Genomic DNA, 27049 nt, shown 5'->3' with positions numbered 1-27049 from the left:
GTATAAACAGCATTGATGGCTTAGGATACTCCATAACTATGCTACCTTGTATATATGAGTGATAGCCTATTCTTGGATCCACGAAGATTAAGTCAAGTACAAGAGCAATTGATGTCATGAAGAAACATGATAAACATGAGACTTGTCAGATGATGTTGCTGTTGGTGTGACAGCACACTCTTTTATAGAAAAACCTTTCTTTTGATGTAGAGAGAGAATGCTGTAAATTAATAATAAAAAAATTGTCTGTGGCCAGGTGCTAGTGGCTCATATCTGTAATCATAGTTACTCAGGAAACTGAGATCTGAGGATTATGGTTCAAAGCCAACGTGGGAAGGAAAGTTCATGAGTCTCTTATCTCTAGTTAATCAACCAAAAATCAGAAGTGGATATGTGGCTCAAATTGAAAAGAACTAGCCTTGAATGAAAAAGCCAAAGGAGAGTAGAGAACCTGAGTTTAAGACCAAGTACCAACATGATATCTCTGTCTCTGTCATTATAGAAAACTAAAGTTAGATCCTTATATAGCACATTGCACCAGAATCAATTCCAAATGAATCAAAGACCTTGAGGGACAAGCAGATACCCTGGAAACATTACAGGAAGGAGCAGGAGAAATACTAGGGCTCCTTGGCACAGGCTGAAATTTTCTCAATAAAGACCCAGAAACACAACAAATCAAAAAAAGGTTGGGCAAATGGGATTGCATCAAACTATAGAACTTCTGTGTGGCAAAGGACATAGCTAGCAAGATAAACAGAAAGCCCACAGATTGAGAGAAGATCTTCACTAGCCATTCAGCAGACAAGGGTCTCATATCTAAAATATACCTGGAACTCAAAAAATTAAATTCCCCAACAAGAAATCCTCAAAGAAAGGACTGGTCCATTAATGAGTGGGCTAAAGACTTAAAGAGAGACTTCTCTGAAGAAGAAATAAGAATGGCCAATAGACACATGAAGAAATACTCAACATCTCTGACTACAAAAGAAATGCAAATCAAAACATTAGATTCTACCTCACCCCAGTTAGAACGGCTAAAACCAAAAAATCTAATAACAGATGCTAGAGGGGATGTGGCCAAAAAGGAACCAGACTGCATTGCTGGTGGAAGTGTAAACTTGTTCAACCACTTTGGAAAGCAATTTGTAGGAAAGCGGGAAAGCAGTATGGAAGTTCCTCAAAAGACTCCACATATAGCTCCCCTATGACCCAGCAATCCCACTTTTGGGCATTTACCCAAATGATCACAAACTAGGGCATACTAAGGCTACCAGCATGACTAAGTATATCACGACATTATTTACCATAGCTAAGATATGGAACCAACCTAGATGCCCCTCAGTAGATGGATGGATCAAGAAAATGTGGTATATATGTACACAATGGAGTTCTATGCCTCCATCAGAAAGAATGACATTATCCCATTTGTTAGGAAATGGAAAGACTCAGAAAAATTATATTAAGTGAAGTAAGACAGGTCCAAAGAAACATAGGTCCCATGGTTTCCCTTATTTTCAATAACTAGTATAAGTCTAGGACAAGCAGAAAAGGACAAAAGCTATGTACATATGACCATATAAGATGATTTTAAGTCAAGTGAACCCCAAGATAGGAACACAACTGTTTTTTTTCTTTCTTGCTGTGTTTTCAATGTGTTTAAAATGTACTATGTGGATTTTTTTTTCTTTTGTATGTACTTTTCCCACAGTATAGCCCCTGTTTTCACTGTATTTGATGTTGGTGCCCTGCCTCTTATATATACATTTTTCTAATATGGGGAGGGGATGAAAAATAACAAAATGATGAAATAAGGATACATGTTTAGCCATTGTAACAATGAGATGTACAAGACACTATGTTGAAAACGAACTTTACAACTTGGAGGGGGGGGATGTGTTGGGGAGGTTGAGATAGAAGGGATGGTAGGGGATAAACAAAGGAGGATGTACCAATGCTTGAGAGGAAATGTACTCATTACCTTACCCAAGTAACTGTAACACCTTTGTGCACTATTTTTGCCAAAAAAACAAAGAAGTATTTTTATCTCTATCTTCCCACACAGTCATACACATACAAATACATATATGTTTACCTATATATATAGGTATCTGTATTTTAATATTGTGTGGGTCATTTTATATATATATATATATATATATATATGAATATACATCAAATCATATGTATACATATATGATCCATCATTGATACTAAGTTTTTAGTACATGATATATTATTATATTATTGTTGATGTTGATCTTCTTCTACTAAAATAGATTCCTGTACCTATAAAAAACATGTTTACTAAAATGAAACTTCTTTACTGAGGGTCTGAGCATTATCCAATGGTGTGTTAAGATGTGATGCTGCTAAATACATATTGAAGCTGTTGAATGAATCCTTTGAATGTATCTGTTGTGAAAATCAGAAAACCAGGTGAATGCCAAGGTCTGGCTATCATTCAGCCAGGTGGACCACCTGGATACCCATATTTCTCATAATATCCTTTCCATTTTGATGGATACACTTACCTACAAGTCTTGGCTTTCAGTTATAAGGAAGGGTATAGTGAGATGTTTATAAGAAACACATTAAATGGATCTGCAGATGTACCATTTTTTTTCTTTGTCAGTTGTGGGGCTTAATCTCAGAGCCTGGGCACTGTCTCTGAGTTCTTTACTACTTTGAGCTCCAACTCCACATCCAGTTTTCTGGTGGTGAATTGGAAATAAGAGTCTCATGGACTCTCCTGCCTAGACTGGCTTTGAAACATCCTAAGTATCTAGAATTTCAGGCATGAGTCACCAGTGTCCAGCTCAGAGTTACAGAGTTAAAGAAATAACATAGGTAAATAAACCACAGCACCAACATATAAATTTATTTTTTAAGAAAAAAAAATGATATCACAGGCCACATGTGAAATGTCAGTCTGTTCAAGCCTTTCTGGGAAATGGCGTTCAGTTCATTAGGGAAGCCTAATTAACTTCTAGAAATTAGTTAGCAAGCATGAGGCAAAATATTGTATTAAGATATTTATTACAACATTTATTTATTAAGACATGAAGATATACACATCATGAGAATTAGAATGGCTGAGAATCAGTGAGCACTGTGTGTTTCTTCTTGTGACTGTCACACAATTTCAGTAGATTCATGAAGACAATAATTTTTCTGTTTTAGTTAACTCCAAGGCATTTTATATTTTGTGGGGCTATTACAAAAGGAGTTGCTTTCCTGATTTCAGCCGCGCTCTTCTCATTGTTGACATACAGGAAAGCCGTTGATTTCTGATGATTAATTTTATACCCTGCTACTTTGCCAAAGTTTCAAATCAGCTTGAGTAACTTGGGAGCGGAGTCCATCTGGTTGTTTAAATACAAGATAAAGTCATCTGCAAAGAGGGAGAGTTTTACTTCAGCCTTCGCTATTTGGATCCCTTCATGTTTGCATCTTGTCTTATTGCTATAGTGAGGCATTCTAATACTAAATTGAAGAAAAGTGAAGAGAGAGGACATCCTGTCATGTTCCTGAGTTTAGAGGAAATGGCTTTAGCTTTTGCCATTAAGTATAATGCTGGCTGGATGTTTGTCATACACAGCCTTTATTATATTCAGGAATATTCCATGAATTCCTAGTTTTTCCAGGGTGTTGGATCTTGTCAAATCCTTTTTCTGCATCTATTGAGATAACCATGTAGTTCTTATCCTTGCTCTTGTTGATGTGATGAATTATATTGATTTGTGTATATTGAACCAGCTTTGCATCCCTGAGATGAATCCTTTTTAATCACAGTGTATGATTTTTTTTGATGAGTTGTGAAGTCGATTGGCCATAATTTTATTGAGAAGTTTTACATCAAAGTTCATCAAAGAAATGGATCTATACTTCTTTTTCTTTGATGAGTCCCTGCCTGGTTTGGGGACGAGGGTTATGATGGCTTCATAGAGAAAGCTTGGTAGTGAACTTTCTTTCATTTTGAATTTCATTGAAGAGTTGGAGGAGTATTGGTGTGAGTTCTGCTTTGAAGGCATTGTAGAATTCAGCTGTAAATCCATCTTGTCCTGGCCCTTTCTTGGGTGGGAAGGTTCCTATTGCTGCTTCTATTTCTATGCTTCCATTAGGAAGAATGACACCACCGCATTTGTTAGGAATGGAAAGGCTTGGAAAAAAATATATAATGTGAATTAATCCGCATGGGTCCTGTGGGTTCACTTATTTGCAGTAACTAGTATATGTCGAGGATAATCTTACCAGACAAGCAGAAAATGTCAATAGCTATGCCCATATGACCATATAAGATGGTACTAAGTGAAAAGAACCCCAAGATAGAGATACAAGAGTTTTTATCTTTGTTGCTGTAATGTGCTTATAATCACTTTTCGATTTCTTTTGTTTCTTTTGTATGTTCTTCCCCCATATTGAAAACCCCTGTTTTCAATATATTTGGTTCTGGTACCCTACATCTTGTATATACATTTTTCTAATTTGGGGAGGGGAAAGGAAATAACAAAATGCTGAAACAAGGATACTGGCTGACCCATTGTAACAATGAGATGCACAAGACACTATATTAAAAATGAACTTTACAACTTCGTGAGGTGGGGGTTGTGAAGGGAGGAGTTGGGGAAGTGGAGAGGAAAGGGATTGTTGGGAAAAACAAAGGAGAGTGTAATAATGCTTGAGAGGAAATATACTCAGTACCTTACTCATGTAACTGTAACCCCTCTGTACAGTATCTTTACAATAAATAATATAATGAAAAAGAATTTTTCTATGGATTTGGACCAGATCTGCAGTAGGTTTTATTTTTCTTCTTCTAATTCATTGTTATACCACCCTGTAATGTATATGACATTTACAACATAGTTTTTTTAATAAGAAAAACATGAAGGGTATTGTGTTCATCTATTTAGAAACTGTAGAATTTAGTAACAAAGAATAGACTAAGACTAACATACTGCATAAGTGGAATGTGTACATTTGCAGGAGAATTAGGGAAAAAAGAGGAAGAAAAAGACAAAGGACTACTATGGTAGAGTCCCTTGACGTAAATGTGCCTACAGAAGGTTCATACTTGATCACTGTTATGGCTGAGATATAGTTTGTCTCCACCAAAATGCATATTGAGGCTCAGTTCCCTAAGATAACAGTGTTGAAAAGTAACAAGGAGTTTAATGAATGGGTTTGCAATGGGAGTGGTTTCCTGTTATTAGAGGACTGGCTGTTACCATGATAGAGGGTTGTTAGGAAGCAATCCTAGAGCTTCCATTCAGTCTCTGAGGAACCCAGGCTCTTACTCAGTTGCCTAATTCCCATCTCCTCTCCTTTTTCTGCTTTTCCATGAAAAGCTGAACCTCCGTGGACCCCTCACCACATAGGTGCAAAGCAGATACTGGTGCCATGCTCTTGTACTAACCAAACATTTTTCTTGTTAACTGTCCAGCTGCTGGTATTTTCCTTACAGCAAATCAAAACTAAGATAATCATTAAACTCAGAAACCCCTTGGAACTCCGTAATTCTCGAGTATTTCAGAATCAACAAACTAAGGCTCTAAGATGAAACATATGCCCATCGTCTTCCACAAGAACCAAATCCAGAGATTAAAAAACAACCAACAATACAAAAGTTTCTACTATGAAAAACAACTGAGGAAATATACATTTACTGAAAATGAAGCTATTGGCTCTCCCTAGTAGTGTACATTTCATACCATTCATCCCCAACCTCTTCAATATGCATCCATAAAGACATAATCTTACAGGAAAAAAAATCTAGGAAAATGGACAATCAGAGAAGTACTAACACAAAAGTAAGCCAAAGTGTGATGAAAGCTTGGGGAGGTACTTCCTCCAGCCTGTGGTTATTGAATTATTTTGGAAAGTAGTTTTAAACCAAGATGTACAAAGTAATCACAGTGTGTGGACACACTTTCACTAGTAGGCAATCTGAAACAGATCTTGATTTTAGTCTTAGAGACTAAGTATTTTTTCTTTTTGTCTCTTTCCTTCCTCCTTCTGTCTTTCCCTTTCTCTCTCTCTCTAACTTTCTTTCTTTCTTTGTCTCTCTTTCTCTCTTTCTTTTTCTCCCTTTCTTCCTTTCTTTCTTCCTTTATTCTTTTCTTTCTTCCTTTCTTCTCTCTCTCTCTCTCTATACATATATGTATATTAGAATTCCCATAAATATTAGAGTTTGTGAATATACTCAACAAAGAGAAATATTAGGCTTCCATGGTGTTCACATACTGGTGAACAGATTAGCTTTCACAGAGATTTTATTCTAGTATGATGTTATTAGTGTTTTTCCTCCATTCTGTGTTTCCATTTACTTATTAATTTGTTTCTTTACTTACATACTTACTTATTAGATTTCCAGAATTGTGTTTTTGACTTATTCTCTTTGAATGCTTCTAAAAACATATCCTCAAAAACCTCTTCTGAGCCAGATGCTGGTGGCTCACACCTGTATTCCTAGCTACTCAGGAAGCTGAGATCTGATTATCACAGTTCAAAGCCAGCCCAGACAGGAAAATCTGTGAGACTCTTATCTCTAATAAGCCACCAGAAAACCAGAAGTGGCAGTGTGGCTCAAGTGGTAGAATGCTAGCCTTGAGCTGAAGAGCTGAGGGAGAGTGCCCAGGCCCAGCATTCAAGTTCTGCTGCTTACAAAAAACAAAATGAAAACAAAAACAAAACAAAACCAAACCCTTTTCTGTGAAGCATCTAGTAAAAAGGAGTAAACCTGTTAGATGTGTCTGCTGTTAATCTGAAACTTTTAATCTTGGGTGATATTTGTGTGTGTGGGGGGGGTGTCTTGGGGCATAAATTCTTGGTCTGGGCACTGTTCATGTGCTCTTTTGCTCAAAGCTAAGGCTCTAGCACTACTTTTAGCCACAGCTCCACTTCAGTCGTTTTGGTGACTAATTGGAGATTAGAGCCTCAGGGACTCTACCCTTTCCAGACTGGCTTTGAACCATGATTTTCAGACCTTAGTCTCCTGAGTAGCTGGGATTACACGCATGAGCCACCAGGACTTACCTACCCTTCTGTTGTTTTAATAAAAGAACCTACAATTGGATTGAATCAGATACTGTATGCCCTGTCACAACCTTGTCAAAAATTATTCTGTTTTGCTAATCAGCATCAGCACAAAATAAATCAGCATTTCTCCATCCCGGACAAGCACTGAGGAATTTACAGGGGAAGAGACATTAATTTGGTTAGCTTTTCTTGGGAGTTGGGTAGTCACCCTCCCTTTTACCCAGTGCCCCATGAAGACATTAGTTGGAAAAGATTTTGTTCCTTTAGTATGGTGAATGAAAACACACACACACACACACACACACACACACACACACAAACACACACACACAAACACACACAGAGTACTACACAAAATTTTACTTAAATTACCTATAATGGAATAATTCAGGCAAAGGAACTTTCAGGCAATCTACCTTTGAAAATGTATGGAGGCACAGTATATTCTACTTTTAAATTGGACATTCTAGGGACTGCTGCAGATACTGGCTTCTCTATTCAAGATACCAGGCAAAAAGAAATCTCTCTTCTGCATATGAATAGACACAGTGGCTGCCTTTGAGGGAGTAATTGCCTTCATACTCCTCCACACAGGAATTTCAGCTTTAAGCAGACCAGAAATTATGTGTGATGCACACAGATAAAGTATAACTTACCTTAGACTTGATTATTTATTCCTAGTCCATAGAGTTTCTGGAAATAGACAGAATACTACTTTACTACAGATGTCAATAAAGACCCAAACTCTGTTAACTTATTTTTCCTTAATTGCATTGTCTATGTATATGTATGTTGGACTGAACTAATAATCAGAGTATCAGAGAATGTTAAATGCATGGAGATTCTTACATTTATAATTAAAGGAAGCATAGAATGGTGATTACTACAGCTGACAGGTAATTCCTTATTTCTTTTATTTTGAAATATGCATGTCATGTTTATTAACACTTTAATATCAAAAGCAATAACAATAATCAAAAGCACATTTAGTTCTTGTTCTTCTCCATTTCATTAACTTGTACTTTTTTTCCTTTTGAAGAAAACATTATAAAATTAATATCTTAGCTGTAGCTGCCTCGTTATGATATTAAATTTCTCTCTATAAACAAGTATTAAAATGTTCTTCTATACACATGCTGTGTGTAACCTTAAAACTAAAAAAAAAAGCAAAAAGATACAAGTTCTTCCCCTTTAAGAGTAGACCTGAAAATTTTAGAAAGGACCAAATGTTTAATATTCAGTTTTTCAGAATTAGTAAGTCATAGATGCTCAGTAAATGAATGTAGAGATAAATAAAATGTTGACCTATCTAAAAAATCTGTCTCTATATCCATATGGGTTGACTCCTGAGAGCCAAGCATTTTTTTACTGAAAGAGAAGAAGTCTGACTGTAACCATTTGAGTAGTCCAAGGTAGCAAAGGACAAAAGTAGTCTTTACCTTCCTGACCAATGCACCAATTATGTTACCAGAAAGCTTAGGGCAGATTAATAACGTCAGTCTTTGTATCTGGCAAGAGAAGCATTCAGAAAAGATGTGAACATTGTAAAGGTGATAGGAAAGTTACTTAGAAGAGAAATCTGGCAGAGAAAGACTGCTCATGGCATATACATGCCTTGAGAAGTGAACACTTCAGCCCATCTTCACCATTGTGCTTGACCTTGGGTTAAATAGTGAGAATTCCATGTCTTTCTTATTGGTGGGTTTCCTTCCTGTTTTCTGTAAGGTTGTGACACCAAACAATTACGTTCACATTTGTATTTCCTCATTATTTAGTGCTTCTTATTTCATTCTTTGATAGCCTCCTGCTCTCATTTGGTTTTCAGACAGATTTTGGTTTATCAGCTTCTCCTGCCATCTGAAAGTTTAATAGACCACAATTCTCTGATTGGCTGCTGTTTTATTAACTTGTATCATTCCCATCCAGCAACTTTGCCCTGGCCTCTGCACTGAGGCTTGAGAGGGCACTCCAGCTTCCACTGGGATAGTTTCTGGCTTAGAAACAGTGATGATAAGAAGCACAGTTAGTAGGATAAGGAGAGCTGGTGAATTGCCAAAACCTCCTACAGTTGCTCAGCAGCATCTAAAGGTCAATTGTGTTATGAAGAGCAAATTAAAAATGCTGACCTTGAACTCAGCTAGAAGCCACAGTGCATCTTATTCCATCAAAGCCATCGTATTTTGCTCAACCTTTGTTTGGAATCTTAATTTGACACCTGGGCAATGCCAACCTTTAACTAGCAGAAGAAAGAACCACATTACATACACCTTGAAGAGGAAAATAGTGGGAAATGAGTTTTCTCAGTCTGGGTGACATTTGTCTGCCTTTCATATCTAACCTTTTTTTCAGATCTGGTTTTTAACTGGCTAAAGATCAGAAGAGATTTGATCTTAGCAAACAAAATCTAATACCCTCAAGGGGCTCTCTTCTCCAGACTTATTTTCATTTAAAATATTATATGACATTGCTGAGTATTTCAAAATATTTTATTTTCTACTTTGTTCTTCTGCTGTTTGATGGACATTACTATTGATGAAAATATTTGCATTTCTTTGAAGACTCATCCAACGTCTTTTTATTCTTTTTTTCTACCTTCCTGTTTCTTCTTTCCCCTATCAGTTTAATAAATATTTTCCTAAACAACAAATGAATTCCCTATTTAGACTTCAAAAATGTGTATGTTCATTAAGAATTTAAAGACATCTCAACAAACACAGAAAGAGTGAGAGAGGAAAGAAAGAAAGAGAGAGAGAAAGAAGGAAGGAAAGAAAGAAAGAGAGAGAGAGGGAAGGAAGGAGAAAGGGAGGAAGGAAAGAAGAAAGAAAGAAAGAAAGAAAGAAAGAAAGAAAGAAAGAAAGAAAGAAAGAAAGAAAGAAAGAAAGAAAGAAAGAAAGAAGCGAGCCAGGTGCCTGTGGTTCACTAGCTACTCAGGAGGCTGAGATCTGAGGATAGCGGTTCAAAGCAAGCCCGGGCAGGAAAGACTGTGAGACTCCTATCTCTAATAAACCACCAGAAAACCGGAAGTGGCACTGTAGCTCAAGTGGTAGAGCGCTGGCCTTGAGCTGAAGAGCTAAGGGACAGCACCCAGGCCCAGAGTTCAAACCTCACAACCAACAACAGCAACAACAACAACAACAACAAAAAAAAAACAAGAAGGAAAGGAAGAAAGGAAGGAAAGAAAGAAGGAAGGAAGGAAAGAAGGAAGGAAGCAAGCAAGCAAGCATGCACACTGAGTGCTTGTGGTTCAAACCTGTAATCCTAGCTATTCAGGAGGCTGAGATCTAAGGATCAAGATTCAAAGCCATCCAGGCCAGGAAGACACTTACTGCAAGGCACTTATCTCTGATTCACTAGCTAAAAGTAGATAGTGGAGCTGTAGCTCAAATGTTAGAGCACTTGAACAAAAAGACTAAGGGACAGTACCCAGGTCCTAAGATCATGCCCAGTACTAGAAAAAAAGTCCATTTCAACACAGTCTTTTCCTGATAATGAAAGTTAATTCTTGTGGACATTTTTTTTTATTTCTTTAATTCTTCAAATTTCTTCAAGATTACCACACAGTTCAGATTGCTATATACTTAACAGTTGCAGCCCCTTTGCACATTCATTATTTCCTGAAAAGTTAAAAAAAGTCACATGAAAGTATCACCTTTACTTTATATGTGAGCAACATGAGGCGGTGTTATATCTAGGAGGTAGAGAAGTGGGGAGTGGATTTTGTACCATGCTGGCTACATCAGACAATGCCCCAAAGCATAATTTGGCCACATGCTGCTATTCCTGTTTGATGCCAGAAAGATGAAAGCTTTATTTTATCTTAATTTATACAAGTAATTATTAATGAATGGGTATACAGACGAGGCTGCTAGGTTTACATTCTACAATGAACATTACACATTAGATGTATGATTTTTCTGTCACACTCTGATATAGAATTATCCTTTAAATAATTTTAAAAGTAAAAGTTGAAATTCTGAAAGGACTGTCAATGGAGAGAAAAAGAAATATCTAAGAGCAGTAGCCAAAACATCTAATCCTAGCTGTTTCAGAGTATAGATCATGGAATTACACTTTGAAGCTATCCTGAGTACAGAAGTTCTGGAAACTCCATCCTCTTCAGTTGCTGGTCATGGTCATGTATGCTTTCATCCCAGTGACAAAAAGAAACACAAATAGGAGAATAACACTCCATGCTCTTTCGTGTTTGGAGAAAGTTCCTGTCTTCAAAATAACCAATGTCAAAAAAGATAAAAGCTGGAGATAAGGTCTAAATTTTAACAGTACCTGTCTAGTAAGTTCAAGGTGCTAAGTTCAGAACACAGAACAATAAAGATAACAATAATAAACAAAATTATCATTATTAAGAAAATAGCAAAAACTAGTTGTAGATTTGTTTATGTATTTAGCAAATAGATATATATTTTTTTACCCAAAATTCTACTAAGCATTAAAGACACAATAAAATTTGAGCAGATGTAGCAGAAGGTTATATTTAGAGTCTACATTTTCTAAAATAAAACTTCTTAAGAATTTTCTACTCTGTTAGCAACTCATGCTGGACAAGCAATCTCACAAATGCAGGACTATTTTTTCCATTTGTGACATTCTTTTATTGCTCTTTAAGCACACATATATAGGAACTGATATAAACTGGCAACATCACTGAGGAGATATCTTTCTCAGTTTCAGATTATTTTTATTATCTCTTCCCTCCATCTTCATCTTGTTGAGATGCATCCCCATTCTTATTCCTGAAAACATGAAGCTCTGATGGTGCTTGAGAGAAGACTCTAGGTGCTTTGCTGGGTGTGGAGAGGGAGGCAAGGAAGTGTTTGAATACCCTGGTCAGAAGAAACTTGATTCAGTTGGAAGCATGTACAGAAGAAAATACCAAGTACAAGAGAAGACTAATAAACCTGATCATGTCTCATCATGAGTAGTTAACTTGCAATTACATTTGTACAGATTAACTTAATTGTGTGCCTACCAGAACTAGCCCATAGAGCAATGGAGAATAAAATCCAGTTATTTTGACTTAAAAAAAAAAACCCACACACACCCACCAAATTCCTCTGGGATGAGTAATTTTAGATGTTCCACGACTTATTTTCTCTGATAGAGTTCCAAAACTTTCATGTGCACAGGGATCATGTGGAGAGACTGTTGAAATGAAGATTTCTCATCTCTTTTCCTGAACTCAGGAGGTCTGGAGTAGGATGGTACCGTTTTCATCTGTACCTCACAGGTGACATGACAGTACTTAGAGCATCACTGCCTTTAGGAAGCTTCTCAAGCCTCAGCACAGAACAAAATCACCTCCAGAGTTTGCTAAAAGAAGTCATCTTTGGGCTTCTTTGGCCCTGGAAATTCAGAATGTCTGAGATAAGGCCAAGTGTTATTCTTTGTACATGAAACAACCTTTCAGATTGCGTTGCTTCATAGATTGCACCGGAGTGAGGAACTTCTTGGACAGACGCAACCAACGAAGCCTAAGCATCCAAGAGCTTTGGTTGTTGTTGTTGTTTGAGGGGGGAGGATCATGGGGCTTGGGCACTGTCCTTGCACTCTTAAGTTCAAGGCTAACGCTCTACCACTTGAGCCACAGCACCGTGTTCAGTTTTCTGGTGGTTTATTGGAGATAAGAATCTCACGGGCTTTTTTGCCCATGCTGGCTATGAACCGCGATCCTCAGATCTCAGCCTCCTGAGCTTCAGCCACTGGTGTCCGGCAAGAATCCAGTCTTTTAGCATGTGAAACTTGGGATCAGATTATGTCATCTGTTTAATATGTAGCCTGTACATCAAAGAAACTAGACAAGCAGGGAATTCTGAATGTTATGAATCTCAATTTTACGAAATATTTGGTACGATAAAATAACTAGTGTGATGACATATACAAAAGGCATTTTCTAGAAAAAAAACAGACTGTCTGAAGGTCACAGTAGTACCCTTAACTTGCTCACTGCTTAGAGAACAATTGTTTCCCTTTCTTAGGGATATCTTCTGATACATTCTCATATTAACATATTGGTGAAAGAAAAAAAATAAAGGCAGTTTGTAGGTTTGGCTAAAATGACTTTTTCCTTGTGTAGGCCTAAAAATATTATTTCCCTTTCTACTGTGTAGCTTGGACTACAGTCCTGAGCCACATATCTATCCACAAAGGAAAATCAGAAAAAAATGTATATACACAACAGATACACACATACACACATGTATATATTATACATATATATATATATATATATGCATATATATAATTGTTTAACGTACCACAAGGAAAAGAATTCCTTTGAATTTTTCAACCAGATTTTGGATAGTTCTATAAACTCACTATTACCTTTTGAAAGGAAATATTGACTGTGTTAAGTAAATATTTTATATCAATATGAGGAAATTAATAGTTTCTACTTCATATCCCATTGCAAGTTTTGTGATTTTTCTGTTTTATTTGTATTTAACCTTATTTATAAGGTTAACAAATCCCTCAATAACTTTTATACTCAATGGGGGCAAATTGTATTTTAATTTATATACCTTCCTGCATTTGATTTAGATAGTCCGGTAAATTTTGTTAAGTGATACATGGTATGATTTATAGGGATTCTACTAACTATTGAATTCTTCTGTCTCAAAGTTTCTCAAATCAGACCTGCATATGTTGCTCAAGAATTTTTAAATTATTCAATATAATTATAATAATCAGTTTCTCACCAATCCAGATTTGAAATTATTGACTGATGAAAATGTACATATCATAAATACAATGAAATCATTCAAATAAAGGTAATTTAAATTTGCAAGCTATTTAGCAGGAAATGAACGGATAGAATATGTTACCCCATTTAACAAACATTGAGGGTTTTTATTGAGTTTTTTCAGTAAACATTGAGACTGCTTATGTACTTAAGTGAATCTCAGCCTAAAAAAAAAACTCTGTGGGCATCTTTTCAAACAGAAATATGGACAGGCCTGTATCCCTGATCAACCAACAAAAAGTCATTTATAACCAAAGAGCTTGAATGAGGCAGAATCAGAAGTGGATTGGAGATATGACTGGAAATTAAATCAAGTGTGGGAAATGGTTACCAAGGTCAAGTTCGTCCTCCCAAGGACATCATGATGACATAGACTAGATATATGGACAATTATTTGTAATTATGCATTTGTACTTGAATTTTACATAGAGTATGGGCATGAAAAGACTTTAGAGAATATGCTGACATAGTGAAACATATTGCAGGAATATTTTAAGTTGGTGTTGCAGGCTTATGTTGTGACCTTCAGTATTTAGGAGGCTGTGGTCTGGAAGATCACAGTTCTATCCATCCTGGGCAGAAAAGTTCTTTGGCTTTCATCTCAGAATTTCAGCAAAACAATGCTGGAATATCAATCAAGTGTTAGGACAGTAAGTATGAAACCCGATTTTAAAATTAGAGAGATAGTAGAAAAATATGGAATGAAAAGAGTATGACAAGGGAATGGAAAATTAGAGTAAGAGATCTTGAGATTTGGAAATGCCTAGATGTTTGCTGCGTGAATTTTCAAGAATAAGACATTCCTATACATTTCACTTTATGGAGAGACACATATTTCTAACTCAAATAAGAGTTCATCATTTTAAAAGATACAGTTCCCTAGGTGCTGCAACTGTAAAAATATGAATTTATTTTCAAGCATCACAGAATTCAGAGTATCCCTGTGAGTTTTTCCTCAAAAAATGTTATTTAACCATTATATTGTGCGGGCCTACAGATGATTTATTGATTTAGTTGTTAATGTACTCATTCTAAAAATAATTATTTTTAAAAGTGGCATATTACAGTGGTGGGGTATGGTAAGCCAGACTTTCCAATTTCTCATTTATTAATGGTAAATGGATATGTTATTAATCTCTCATAATTGATTTTTTATCTCCAATTGTCAGAAAAATAGTAATGTCACTTGATAACTATGAAGATTGTATGAGGTCATGAATATAAAGTACTTAGTACAACATCAGATATATAGTAAAATATCAACGTTATTAGTACTCTGTTGGACAATGTCTCTATGAGAATATTACATGGTTCTATAATGTTCAAAAACTGAACATCACAAGCAGGAGTCATTCCAGTTAGTCTTGATTTTGACAGACAGTCTATCAGGTCACAAACCATCAATGTGACTCTGCCATTGATCCTTTCATTGGGATGAAAAGAGAGTTAGAGCTGCTAAACCTGTTTCCCCCACACACCTTTTCCTTGCATTCTGAGACTAGCATACTTTAGTGTTGATAGAGATGAAAGTGTTAACTGTTGGTTTCTGCTTGTATTGCTATTGTTTTCATTCTCTCTTGGTTCTGCCAATGAGTGTTTGTAACTTTCAGAGCCAGCAGAATCTGTGATTTACTTCAGTGATCTGCCTGCATCTGCCACTGGCTCCTAGAAGCCTTTCTATAGGGCATTATTAGTGAGAATCACAGGTCAACACAGCACACACCTAGCAACATGCAGGAATTTTGTGCTCCAGACAAAGGTCTGTAGTCACAAAATTATTGTTTGTCTTGAAGTTTCATCTCACTCTAAAGCTAATGATTTGTGGGACCCACATACTTGAGTTTTGTAGAAAATGAAAACCTGTAGGATAATAGAGGTATTGGAAAATTTGCATCATTTGAAGATAGGTATGGAGAATCATTTATACACCAAACAAAGCAGCAACAAGTAACCGCTGGAACTGATCTCTGCTGTATTTGTTTAATCAGAATGACAGTGTGGTTGATTCAAGGAGAAAATCAAACTGCAAAACACTGCCTCTACTTGAAAGTCTTTTGTTTATTGAGAGTGTAGTTCTTTAAGTTTACTATGTCGAAAGCTAAATTCTGTGCCAAAATTGCGGTATGAAAATTGGCATCAGTGCTTTAATCTGTGAGTCACAGAAACCCATTTACAAGCTATAAAGTATTTTTATTCCATATTTGTTTAATTCAAAGCTTCTCTATCTCTGTTGTGGATGATTTATGCACCAGTAATGAACTGGATACACTCATGTTTTGCTTTATTTTCCTCCAAATCAATTAGCTGTTGCTGATGAAAGAAGACTGTACTTGGAGTAAATCAACTAAGATTGAAGTGTAGACTTAAGGAAGAAATGACAGGCTCCATATTTTATAAACTTCATTGCAAAGTGAAGCTGACATTCATTTTCAGTCTATGTGGTTTGTGCTTTGCTTTAGTGAGTTTAGCTTTAACATTTCCAATCAAAAGAACTTAATACAGATCATCTGAATAAAACAAACAAGTTGCTTTATTTTGAGAGTAGTGAAAGATAACTCATGTTCATTCTTCTCTGTCGTCCTATATTTGTGCTAATATCATCCAGGTTAACCCACAAGACAATGTCATTAATCATTGCTATATAAATACTCATTTAATTTAGTTACTACCTGCATTGAGGGGTTATGAATGAGGGTAAAACAGTTTTAAATGAACCTTCTAGGCCAACCAGTTCTCACTGCTCTGTGGTAAGGGACGTTTCAAATGACTTTTCAAATTCTCTTCTTTCCCTTCATTCAGTTAGAAAAGTATCATTTCAAATATGTTCACACTTAAATGTTGACATAGTATATACTGTAGCAAATATAAGTATACATGGACACATTTTATGTCCATAATTATTCTGCAAAATATTTTGGCTCTTGTCCTGGTGTTGATAGCCAATGCATTTGAACACCATCTACAATTTAGACAGCAGGCCAAAAATCTCTGCTAGTTTATCTTGTAGAGAAATCAAATTCCTCCCCCCACTCAATGAAAGATAGCCATTTACAATATATGCATTTTTGGGTAATTAAATGAATTACTGAAGAGGAAATGGATTCTAATCAGCTTTCAAACTGTGATTGTGCTATGCACTGAATCATTCTTTTATGAATATTTTTCTTCTGGAGCATGTGTAATTATGAAACCTCTTTTTCTGTCTTGGTAGGAACTGGGAAGTAACAGCCCTCCACAGAGAAACTGGAAGGGAATTGCAATTGCCCTGCTGGTGATTTTAGTTGTGTGCTCGCTCATCACTATGTCAGTCATCCTCTTAACCCCAGGTAATCTCTCTTTAATTCTTCTCTTCTCATGGTATTGTGGATGATAATTTTACATTCAAATGCCTTAAGAGGGTAGCAGTGTGTGGTATTTTAGGACACATTAGCATTGGTTGGACTTTTTATAAAGCATAATCAGAAATTTTGCAAATGGCACAGTAATTTCGTAATTGAGATATTATACACATATTTTAGGGAGATGTGGAAAGGGTAAAGTAAATAAATTGAGCATGCCAACTGGATAGTTGATTGTTATTGCTACATTTATTTATTGTTTGTCAGTTTTATATGTTCATGAGACATGTGTATTCTATTGAGGGTTGAAGACCATGGGTGGAGTCTAAAAGTGGCCTGATATGGATGTAAAAAGAAATAGAGAGGACCCAAATGAAAATAATAGCCAGAAGAAAGGATAGTGATCTCAACTTCTCCAGCTAGACTCCTCTTTCTTCTGTTCACTTTTCTTTCTTCTTTGCTGAAGATTTGACATTGTGAATCTTTTTCCTGTGGCTAAAGAATTCCTTCAGATTGCTCTTGCAATAATCCTTGAACTTCATTCTTTAAAGAGCTTAACATTAATATAGAAATTATTGCTAGACTTAGTTCTCCCATGAGTACTATTTCTATACTCAGGACTTGCAGTATCCTTGGTAGGGCTGAATAACAAAGGCAGAGAAAAAGGATTCATGGTTTAAATTCCAAAACCAAAGCCTATCTTGCAGAGTAGATAAATATGGGATGCTGCTACAGTGCTCCCAGCTGTCTTCCTCAAAGTCTGGCTATCTATATCCCTCAGTGTTATGAAAATCATCACTTATGTTGGGAATAGGATTGTGCTACTCCAAAATCAACTGACATTCTAAAGTTGGAGCCTGGTATTAAGTGCTTATTATTTATTAATTTCCTTAGGTACAGTTTCAGTGTTATTCCTTAAGCCCTACAAGCAAGTTAGACTTATTTCACCATGAGCAAAATGTCATTAATCAGAGTTTGTTTTCAGAGTCATTTACTCAAATAAATATAGGGACTAATTATACAAATGGCAGCTGTCACTTATTTACTCATGACTTTTGTTAATTTTTGAAAATATTTGATCAATAAAAATATTGGCTTCAAAATATACAAACTACCAAAAATACAGCTTGTAGGTTTTTTATTTAATGTATGAAGAGCCTGAGGATGAAATTAAGGAATGGAGGAATTGAGTAGAGGACAGAGAGGTAATTGAAGAAACAGAGAACTGGTTTATTCTGCAATCTTTTCAGGAAATTTCTCCTAACTGACTCATTTTTCCATCTGTGGAATAATATAATTGAGCAGCAGGATGCCTCTAATAAGTTACTGCAGAATGCCAAGAAGCTTTGTTACAGGAAGATGAGCTTATGTTCAGATGGCACTTGGCTTAAATATATGAATTTTTACATAATTATAAAAAATGAATGACTTGGTGTTGTTGCTTTGAGTTGTTGGCTATTAACCAGATGAAAAACACTGGTGGCATAATGTCTGTGTATTTTTTAGCTCCTTTCTTTAAACCTTATTCTAGTATCCTTGTTTCAGAAATTAACTTTCATATTTTCTTCTTACTCTCTTAGTAATATGTTGGGATCCTTAAGTGTTTGGCATGGCCAGAAATTGGTGGTGAATGCTTCTATACTTTGCAACTTAAGAGACTGAGATCTTGAGGACCACAGTTTAAAGCCAGCTTGGACAAAATATTTATAGGACTCCATATCAAATTAACTTTCCAAAAGCCAGACTAAAGCATGTCTCAGTAGCAAAGTATCATCTGTGAGCAACCATGAGAACCCTGGATTCAGCTCTAGTAATGAGAAATAAAAATTTTTTAAAATGTGAAAAAATATATCCTATAATTCGAACTACTGAGAATTTCCAATTTCCAGCAGTATAAAATTATAATATAGTAATACTTTTTTGTAATGCTGTTATTTTTGGGAAATGGGTTTGCAATAAAAACACACTATTGTTTGAGGTTTGGCTCTTTACTAATTTTGTGAAGGTATTTAATCTTGCTTTTCAAATAACTCATCTGTTGTACTGGTATTTATGCTTTATGAGGGTGAAATGAGATAATATTATTTAATGATATTGCTCTTTCTACTATTCAGTACATAAAGACCACCTGAAACCATGCCAAACATTGTTATATGAAAGATATTTTCCAGAAATATGTACATTTCTTAAATATGTAGATCTCCTTTGACATCAATGTGAAACTATGATTAAAATGGAGGGAATATATACTTAATCTGTAGGTATCCTTGTAGTGATATAATTGCTCATTTTTTATTTATTCATTTACTCAATAGATAAATGCGCAGATCTTACTAAATCCTGTGTGGTGTTGTATGGTTATTGGCTTGCACTTCTGCTGTTTATATCTTTCACTTACAGCCTTTTCCTTCCAAATTATGCACACAAATCTGGAAAACCTATATACCACCAACCCAAAGACTTAATTTCCTAAGGTATTAATTATATAAATGGGAATAGTGGATTAACAGTTTACAGATTTCATGTATCAAAATGTCTCTGGATTACACTATTATCTTTGGTAGATATGATGAAATATAAAATGAAATCATTTCCTCACCATCTGTTTGTTTATAAATTCTGTACTACCAGAGGCCTGGAACATTATGTAAATTGATGATATGAGGAGGTGTAATAACAGTGATTAGGAATTTGCTTGAGTTGTGACCCAGTGATAATGCTACACTAGTTATATGGCCATAATATTGGGCCTATACCAAACATATCTAAATCACATAGAAGACCAGACAATCAACAAATGGGAGTTCAAGAGTTGAGTTATAGACTGAAAGAACTCAGAATTTATCTGTTTTTATATCAGCCTTGAAGAAGAGAAAAATCTTAGTATATTCAACTTTTGGTTTTGAGGACATGAGTGGGTATCAAGATCATTACTACACACTTTCAATTAAGTGTGTGTGTATGTGTGTGTGTGTGTGTGTGTGTGTGGTCATGTAGGCTTGTAATTTGACCTAGTACACTAATTACACCAGACTTTCTTTTCCAACCCTGAAACTTGTGGTTCCACAGCTATGCCAAATTATACTTACAAGGAAAATCACCAGCTGAAAGGAAATGTAGCTCTTCCTTCTGCTTTTTTTTTTTGGGGGGGGGGGGGTCCGGTCGTGGGCCTGAACTCTGGGCCTGGGCGCTGTCCCTTAGCTCTTCAGCTCAAGGCTAGTGCTCTACCACTTGAGCCACAGTGCCACTTCTGGCTTTTTTCGTTTTGCTTACGTGGTGCTGAGGAATCGAACCCAGGGCCTCAGGCATGCAAGGCAAGCGCTCCACCACTGAGCCACCTTCCCAGCCCCACAGTCATTCTTTTCTAAAAGTAAAAGTGAGCACCCTTCCTTGAACTCAACAACCAAAAAAATAAAGGTAGGGTTAATCAATGCATCTAAGTTAACTTGTCCTTTACTAACTATGGAGTAGACCATTTATTTCTTTCAGAAATTAGTTGCTTTTTAAATAAAATGCTTTAATAGTTAACTGACTCTTCAAAAATAATCAAGACTTTGAAGGCAAAGAAGATGCTTACACTCACGGAAAGTAAGGCACCTGTGTCAAATTACTCAGGTAATAAAATTTGCAATCAAACCAAAATTACAATGAACATGTGTTTCTATGCTTAAAGCTTGCATTTCTTAGCAGTTACCTACATGCTGTGAGGCTATTTTGAGTAAAACAGTTTCTAAATAATTTTTCAGACTAGGTGATGTTTTGCATGTTTTTAATCTTCCCCTCAAAGCCAACACACACACAAACATGCACATACATATATACATACATATGTATCTATTTATATGTAAATGTGTGTATAAATGCATGTATATTATGCATACAATATACATACGTATATATATATACATATATGATTTTTCAAAGTAGAATAGATTTGATGAAGCAGCACAATGACTTTAATTTTTCTTTGAGTCAGCGTCCTTAACAAAATAATTGAATATACAGTTTGGATCTGGAATGTCTCTCAAAGGCTTAGTCCCGAATTTGGCCCCTCAGGTAAGTGGCAGAACTTTTAAGACTCAAGGACTAGTGGGAGGTTTTAGGGCACAATAAAGGGACTTTTGAGGTCATGACCTTTTCCTCTTGTACGTCCTAGCCATGGGCCATTAGGTGGTTCTGTTACTAGACTCCCACACTCTCCCCATAGTGTACTGTTACAAGCCTGTAAACAATGGGTCCACCTGACCATAGACTGGAAACTTCTAAATTGTAAACTAAAACAACCTTTTTTTCTTTTTACAATCCATTAACTTAGTATTTATTTATTTAATTAATTTTTAATAAGTTTTTATTGTGAAAATACTATACAGAGAGGTTACAGTTACATGAGCAAGGTAATAAGTACATTTCTTATCAAGCATTGTTGGCAGTATCAGAAAACTAACAACAGGCTTGATTTCAAAATGGGTATGTGATTTGTTTAATATATACAGTTATAAAAGTTTTATGAATGACTTATCTTACCTCCTATTGGAAAAGTTTTCCTAGAGTAAGCCCTTTGACCTAATGGTCTAATAGCTTCCTGAATAATTTCACCATCATTTTCCCTCTTCCTCTAAAGCCTCTATAAGCTTGGGTGCTTTACCTTCTATAGCTGGGCCTTGGAGGTCACATGTGGTGGTGGGGGGGCAGGTATACAAAATAGAAGGATGGGCCTGGGATGGTGGCTCAGTGGTAGAGTGCTTGCCTTGCATGCCTGAGGCCCTGTGTTCGATTCCTCAGCACCACATAAACAGAAAAAAACAGCTGGAAGTGGCGCTGTGGCTCAAGTGGTAGAGCACTTGCCTTGAGCTGAAGAGCTGAGGGACAGTGCCCAGGCCCAGAGTTCAGACTCCACGACCGGACCCCCCCTCCTAAAAAAAAAAAAAGCAGAAGGAAGAGCTACATTTCCTTTCAGCTGGTGATTTTCCTTGTAAGAGTTCTCCAGCCACTGTGACCTGTCACCTTTAAGAACTTTGTTTGTGATTAGTACATTAGAGGCTTCTTGCCTATGGCTGACCAAGGGGAAAATTATAAAGATTCAACATTGATGTTTTGTCTTCATTGTTAAATCTAGTTTTTACTTCCTTTTGCAGCTTTTTCTTCCTTTATAAAGTACTATCTACATGAGCACCCAAGACTGGTCTGTATGAACTATTAGAATACAAAAGAAGTATCCTCATTAGCAGAAAGAGTTCAATTTGCTCTTAGTTAAAAGGGACATTAATGGGAAACACCTAGCCCTTCTATTACTCCAATAAATATCACCAAGATAAGGAGTTTAAATTTGGTTTAGATGGCACATTTGTAAATAAGTTATGCAGGTTGAGAGTGGCATGATTAGGTAAGTCTCTGTTATCAGATAAAGATTAGATCCATGAAGCTACATTTAATTAATTTGAGTCCTATCATGCAACTAAGAAGTGGCAAGAACCAGAAAAATTTCCATAAAAACAAACCAAATGAAACAAAAACTACAAGTGAACATTTAATGGAGTATTTAATATCTGAAGACTGCAAATCATTTAACTTTTCATAAGATAAGAAGTTAAATAAGGAGAATGATTTTCTAGTTAATGTCATGAAGGTCAACAGATTTGCATGAATTTGGCAGCCAACTTGTGAAAAATTCACAGTAGATAGAAAGAGTATTAACCTTGATATTGGACTGTCATGAGCTCCTTCCTCTGCCAGGATGTATATCTACAGAGATGGCTTTGAGGTGAAGAATTCTTTCCTCTCCATGTCTAGGACATCATTTTAGAAGCAAACAAATACAATTATTTGGTCCTTTGGGGAATAACATAAAAACAATTCATTTGCTTTTAATGTTGTAAAGAGAGATCAAAGGGAAAGAAATCACTTACCAGAGAGTGTTTGATAAAATTAAGAAATTTATTGGATTTAGGACAGCTGATCTGTTATTATTATACCAAATTTCAAAGCCAGTTAATTCTTGTTAGTACTGTGCTCTACAAAAATTATAGCTCCTGGTTATAGTTAGTTTAAATGTCATGTTATATTATGTTGCAAACATATTCCTGGTAGCTATAATTTAAAAGGTGTCATTTAAGCATCTGACCTGTGTCTTAAAATGTCAAAGCAACAATTAAACTCTCCCATTATGCCTTTATGACAGGAAATAAATGTTTTACAGATTTTGAGATTTGCATTAATCACATGTAAACAACAATGTCAACCAACACACAAATTGTTTATTTTATTTGGTTGAATTAAAAGAAAAGATTATGTTGTATTGACAGGCATAATCTAGTGTTTCTCTGCTTGTTTTTCCAAGAACAGCACAGATGAACTCATTTGAATGTAGCACTATCCAGGCATCATTACCCTGCCAAAGAGTAAACAATGACAGATCGTCCCAATTTCTCTCCAGATAAATGAACTACTATTGCTTTTTAAAGTAGACTTGTCTGTGGTATTGAATAAGAAATAATTTCCTTTGGTATGAATGCATTAAAAATACTTAGGATTTTTTTCTTTTCCCAATAGTTCCTTTTCTATTTTAAATCAAAGTTGATTTCCTTACTATTGTTTACTTACATTTTCCTAAAAAATGTAAGAAACAAACATTTGTTTGTTGCAATGTGTTTAATTGTTCTATACTCAAAAAAGATGTTTTTATCATGTAAAGCTGACTTGTTACTAACAAATCATTTAAATAGGGATACAGGTGGACCCATTGCAACAATGGGATGTACAAGTCGTTATGTGGAAAAGTGAACTTTGGATGAGGGTGTTGGGGAGGCGAGGGAGGAGGGGAGGGGAGGGGGCAGATGGAAAGGGATGGGAAGGGGAAACAAAGGAGTAAGCAACAATGCTTGATAAGAAATGTACTCATTATTTTGTCCATGTAAATGTAACCCCTCTGTACAGTATTTTCACAATTAAAAAAAAAGCTAAATGTAGTTGTTGACTTGTTCTACTTTATATATCCTCGCATCACTAACTTGTATTAGATCCTATTGCTTATTCATATTTTACATTTCTCCTTTAGTTTCAGAAGTTAACATTAATTGGTTGATGTCACACAACAAGAAGGAAGAGAAGCTTAACAGATACTCTAGGCTTCTTTGGTTCTAGTGTGAATATTAACATGTATACTAGAGATTAAGACTGATAGGCATGGGGGACATAAAATAACACTAAGCTTTAACTTCATATATTTCTAAAAATTTCAAAAACCATTCTAAAAGATATATTCTTTCATTAAAGGGAAGAAATGTGCCAAGATTGTTTCACACAAAAGTAAAGAGATAAGCTGTATCTTATCCTGATCTTGATTTTCTTTTCTTAAGGAGTGAAGTAATTCTTTAGATTGCTTAAAGCAAATGAACAGATAGAAGAAGTGACTGAATGGTTTGAAATCTAAAATATAAGTGGGGTTTTTGTTTATTTTTTGTTTGTTTTTGGTCACTCATGAACTTGGGGCCTGGGCACTGTCTCTGAGCTAGAATTCTATACTTTGAACCACAGCAACACAAAGTTTTTTTGGTACTTAATTAGAGATGACAGACTCATGGGCTTTCCTGCCGGGGCTGGCTTTGAACCACAACCCTCAGATTTCAGCTTTCTGCATAGATAGGATATAGGAGTGAGCCACCAATTCCTTCCAGGCTCTGTATGAGTTTTTACTTTAGATGTATACTTACTGAAACCCCAAATACCAATGGTAAAATTTAAAGACAGTTCTTCTTCACTGTATAAAATTACTTATGTGTTATTTTCTAAACATGCTCTATTGTTGGAGAAGGTATCAGTGGGAGGTGTATGGGCTAGCAAGGAGGGTGAATACTTTGTATGTATAAAAAATAGAACAATGAAACCTATTGAAATTGTTTTAGGAAGAGAAGAGATTAATAGAATATATTGTATATATGAATGAAAATATAGAAATCTTCCCTCCAGGTAACTAATATATGTTAATTAAAATTTAAATACACTTAAAATAACCAGAAAAAATATTATCTCATATATTTTTATATGTCTCCTCTAATTAAAAATGTCTAATTTAGCTGGGCACTGGTGTCCCATGCCTGTAATCCTAGCTACTCAGGAGGTTTGAATCCAGCCTGGGCAGTGAATGAAACCCTTGTCTCCAATAAGCTACTCAGAAAATGTTGGAAGTGGTGCTGTGATTCAAGTCGTAGAATGGTACCTTTGAGCACAAAGAAATTCAGGGACAGTACTCAGGCCTTGAGTTCAAGACCCAGGATGGACAAAAACAAACAAATAAAAAAGGAAATAAGTACTTGTCTCTCTGACATCTTGGTAATTTCTTGATTTTCACCAAGGCAATGGAAGCAAGCATTTCCTGGAAAACAGTGTCTTAAAACCTGCATGGCTTTTGAGGAACCTCCATATTGCTTCCCAGAGTGGCTGAACAAGTTTATGTTCCCAACAACAATGCAATAGGGTTCCCTTTTGGCCACATCCCCTTCAGCATCTGTTGTTATTAGAGTTCTTGATTATAGCCATTCTAACTGAGGTAAGGTAGAATCTCAATGTTGTTTTGATTTGCATTTCTTTTATGGCTAGAAAAGTTGAGCATATCTTCATGTGTCTATTGGCCATTCATATATCTTTCTCAGAAAAGGCTCTCTTTAGGTTTTTAGTTCACTTATTAATCAGGCTGCTGTTTCTTTGAGGATTTGTTGTTGAGGGATTTAATTTTTTGAGTTCTAAGTATATTTTAGATATGAGACCCTTGTCCATTGTATGGCTAGTGAAGATCCTCTCCCAACCTGTGGCCTTTCTAGGATATCTATGCTTCCATCAGAAAGAATGACACTGCCCCATTTGTTAGGAAATGGAAGGACTTGGAAAAAAAATTATATTAAGTGAAATAAGCCCAAAGAAACATAGGTCCCATGGTTTCCCTTATTTGCAATAACTAGTATATGCCTAGAATAATCTTACCAGACAAGCAGAAAAAGTCAAAAGCTATGTATATATGACCATATAAGATGATGCTAAAGGTTCCACCTTACCCCATTAGAATGGCTATAATAAAAAAATATAATAATGACAGATGCTAAAGGATGTGTCCAAAAGGAACCCTACTGCATTGTTGGTGGGAGTGTAAACTTGTTCAACCACTTTGGAAAGCAGTATTGAGGTTCCTCAAAAGACCACTCATAGAGCTCTCCAATGACCTGGCAATCCCATTTCTGGGCATTTACCCAAATGATCATAAACAAGGCCTTATTAAAGCTACCAGCACAACTATGTTTATCACAGCGTTATTTACCATAGCTAATATATGGACCCATCCCACATGCCCCTCAGTAGATGAGTGGATCAAGAAAATGTGGTACATATATACAATGTAATTCTATGCTTGCATCAAAAAGAACCACACCCCCATTTGTTAGGAGATGGAAGGACTTGGAAAAAAAAAAAAAAACATAGTAAGTGAAGTTACCGAGTCCCAAAGAAATTTAGGCCCCATGGTTTCTCTTATTTGCAATAATTAGCACACATATAAGATAATCTTATTGGATGAGCTGAAAAGCTAAAAAACCATGTAAAAATAATCATGTAGGATGATACTAAGTGAAATGAACCCCGTGATATAGATGCAAGAGTTCTGTCTTTATTGTTACTCTTTTAAATGTACCATGTGACTTAAATTTGTTGTTGTTGTTGTTTGTTTCCTTTGTATATTCTTTCCCCTATAGCACATTCTCTGTTGTCACTGTACTTGATTTTGATACCCTGCATCTTGTATATACATATGTCTAATCTGGGGAAGGGAAAGAGAATAACAAAACGCTGAAACAAGGTCACGGAGTGACCCATTGCAACAAGGATACCCACAGGACAGCATACTGGAAATGAACTTTACATCTTTGGG

At 35.8% G+C, this 27049-nt stretch overlaps 1 protein-coding gene across 1 annotated transcript in view; it reads left to right on the top strand.

Annotated features, from left to right (window-relative positions):
* Positions 1–27049, top strand: part of Dpp10 (dipeptidyl peptidase like 10) — a 666755-nt gene that overhangs the window by 129897 nt on the left and 509809 nt on the right. The window contains exon 2 of the mRNA XM_042685166.1: positions 17010–17124. Within this exon, the coding sequence (XP_042541100.1) occupies positions 17010–17124 (115 nt within the window). The remainder of the gene's footprint in view (positions 1–17009; positions 17125–27049) is intronic.

Source organism: Dipodomys spectabilis, unplaced genomic scaffold (assembly GCF_019054845.1).
Source record: "Dipodomys spectabilis isolate Male_0828 unplaced genomic scaffold, ASM1905484v1 ptg000094l, whole genome shotgun sequence".
Taxonomy (NCBI): Eukaryota; Metazoa; Chordata; class Mammalia; order Rodentia; family Heteromyidae; genus Dipodomys; species Dipodomys spectabilis.
This window is presented reverse-complemented; position numbering and strand designations above follow the sequence as displayed.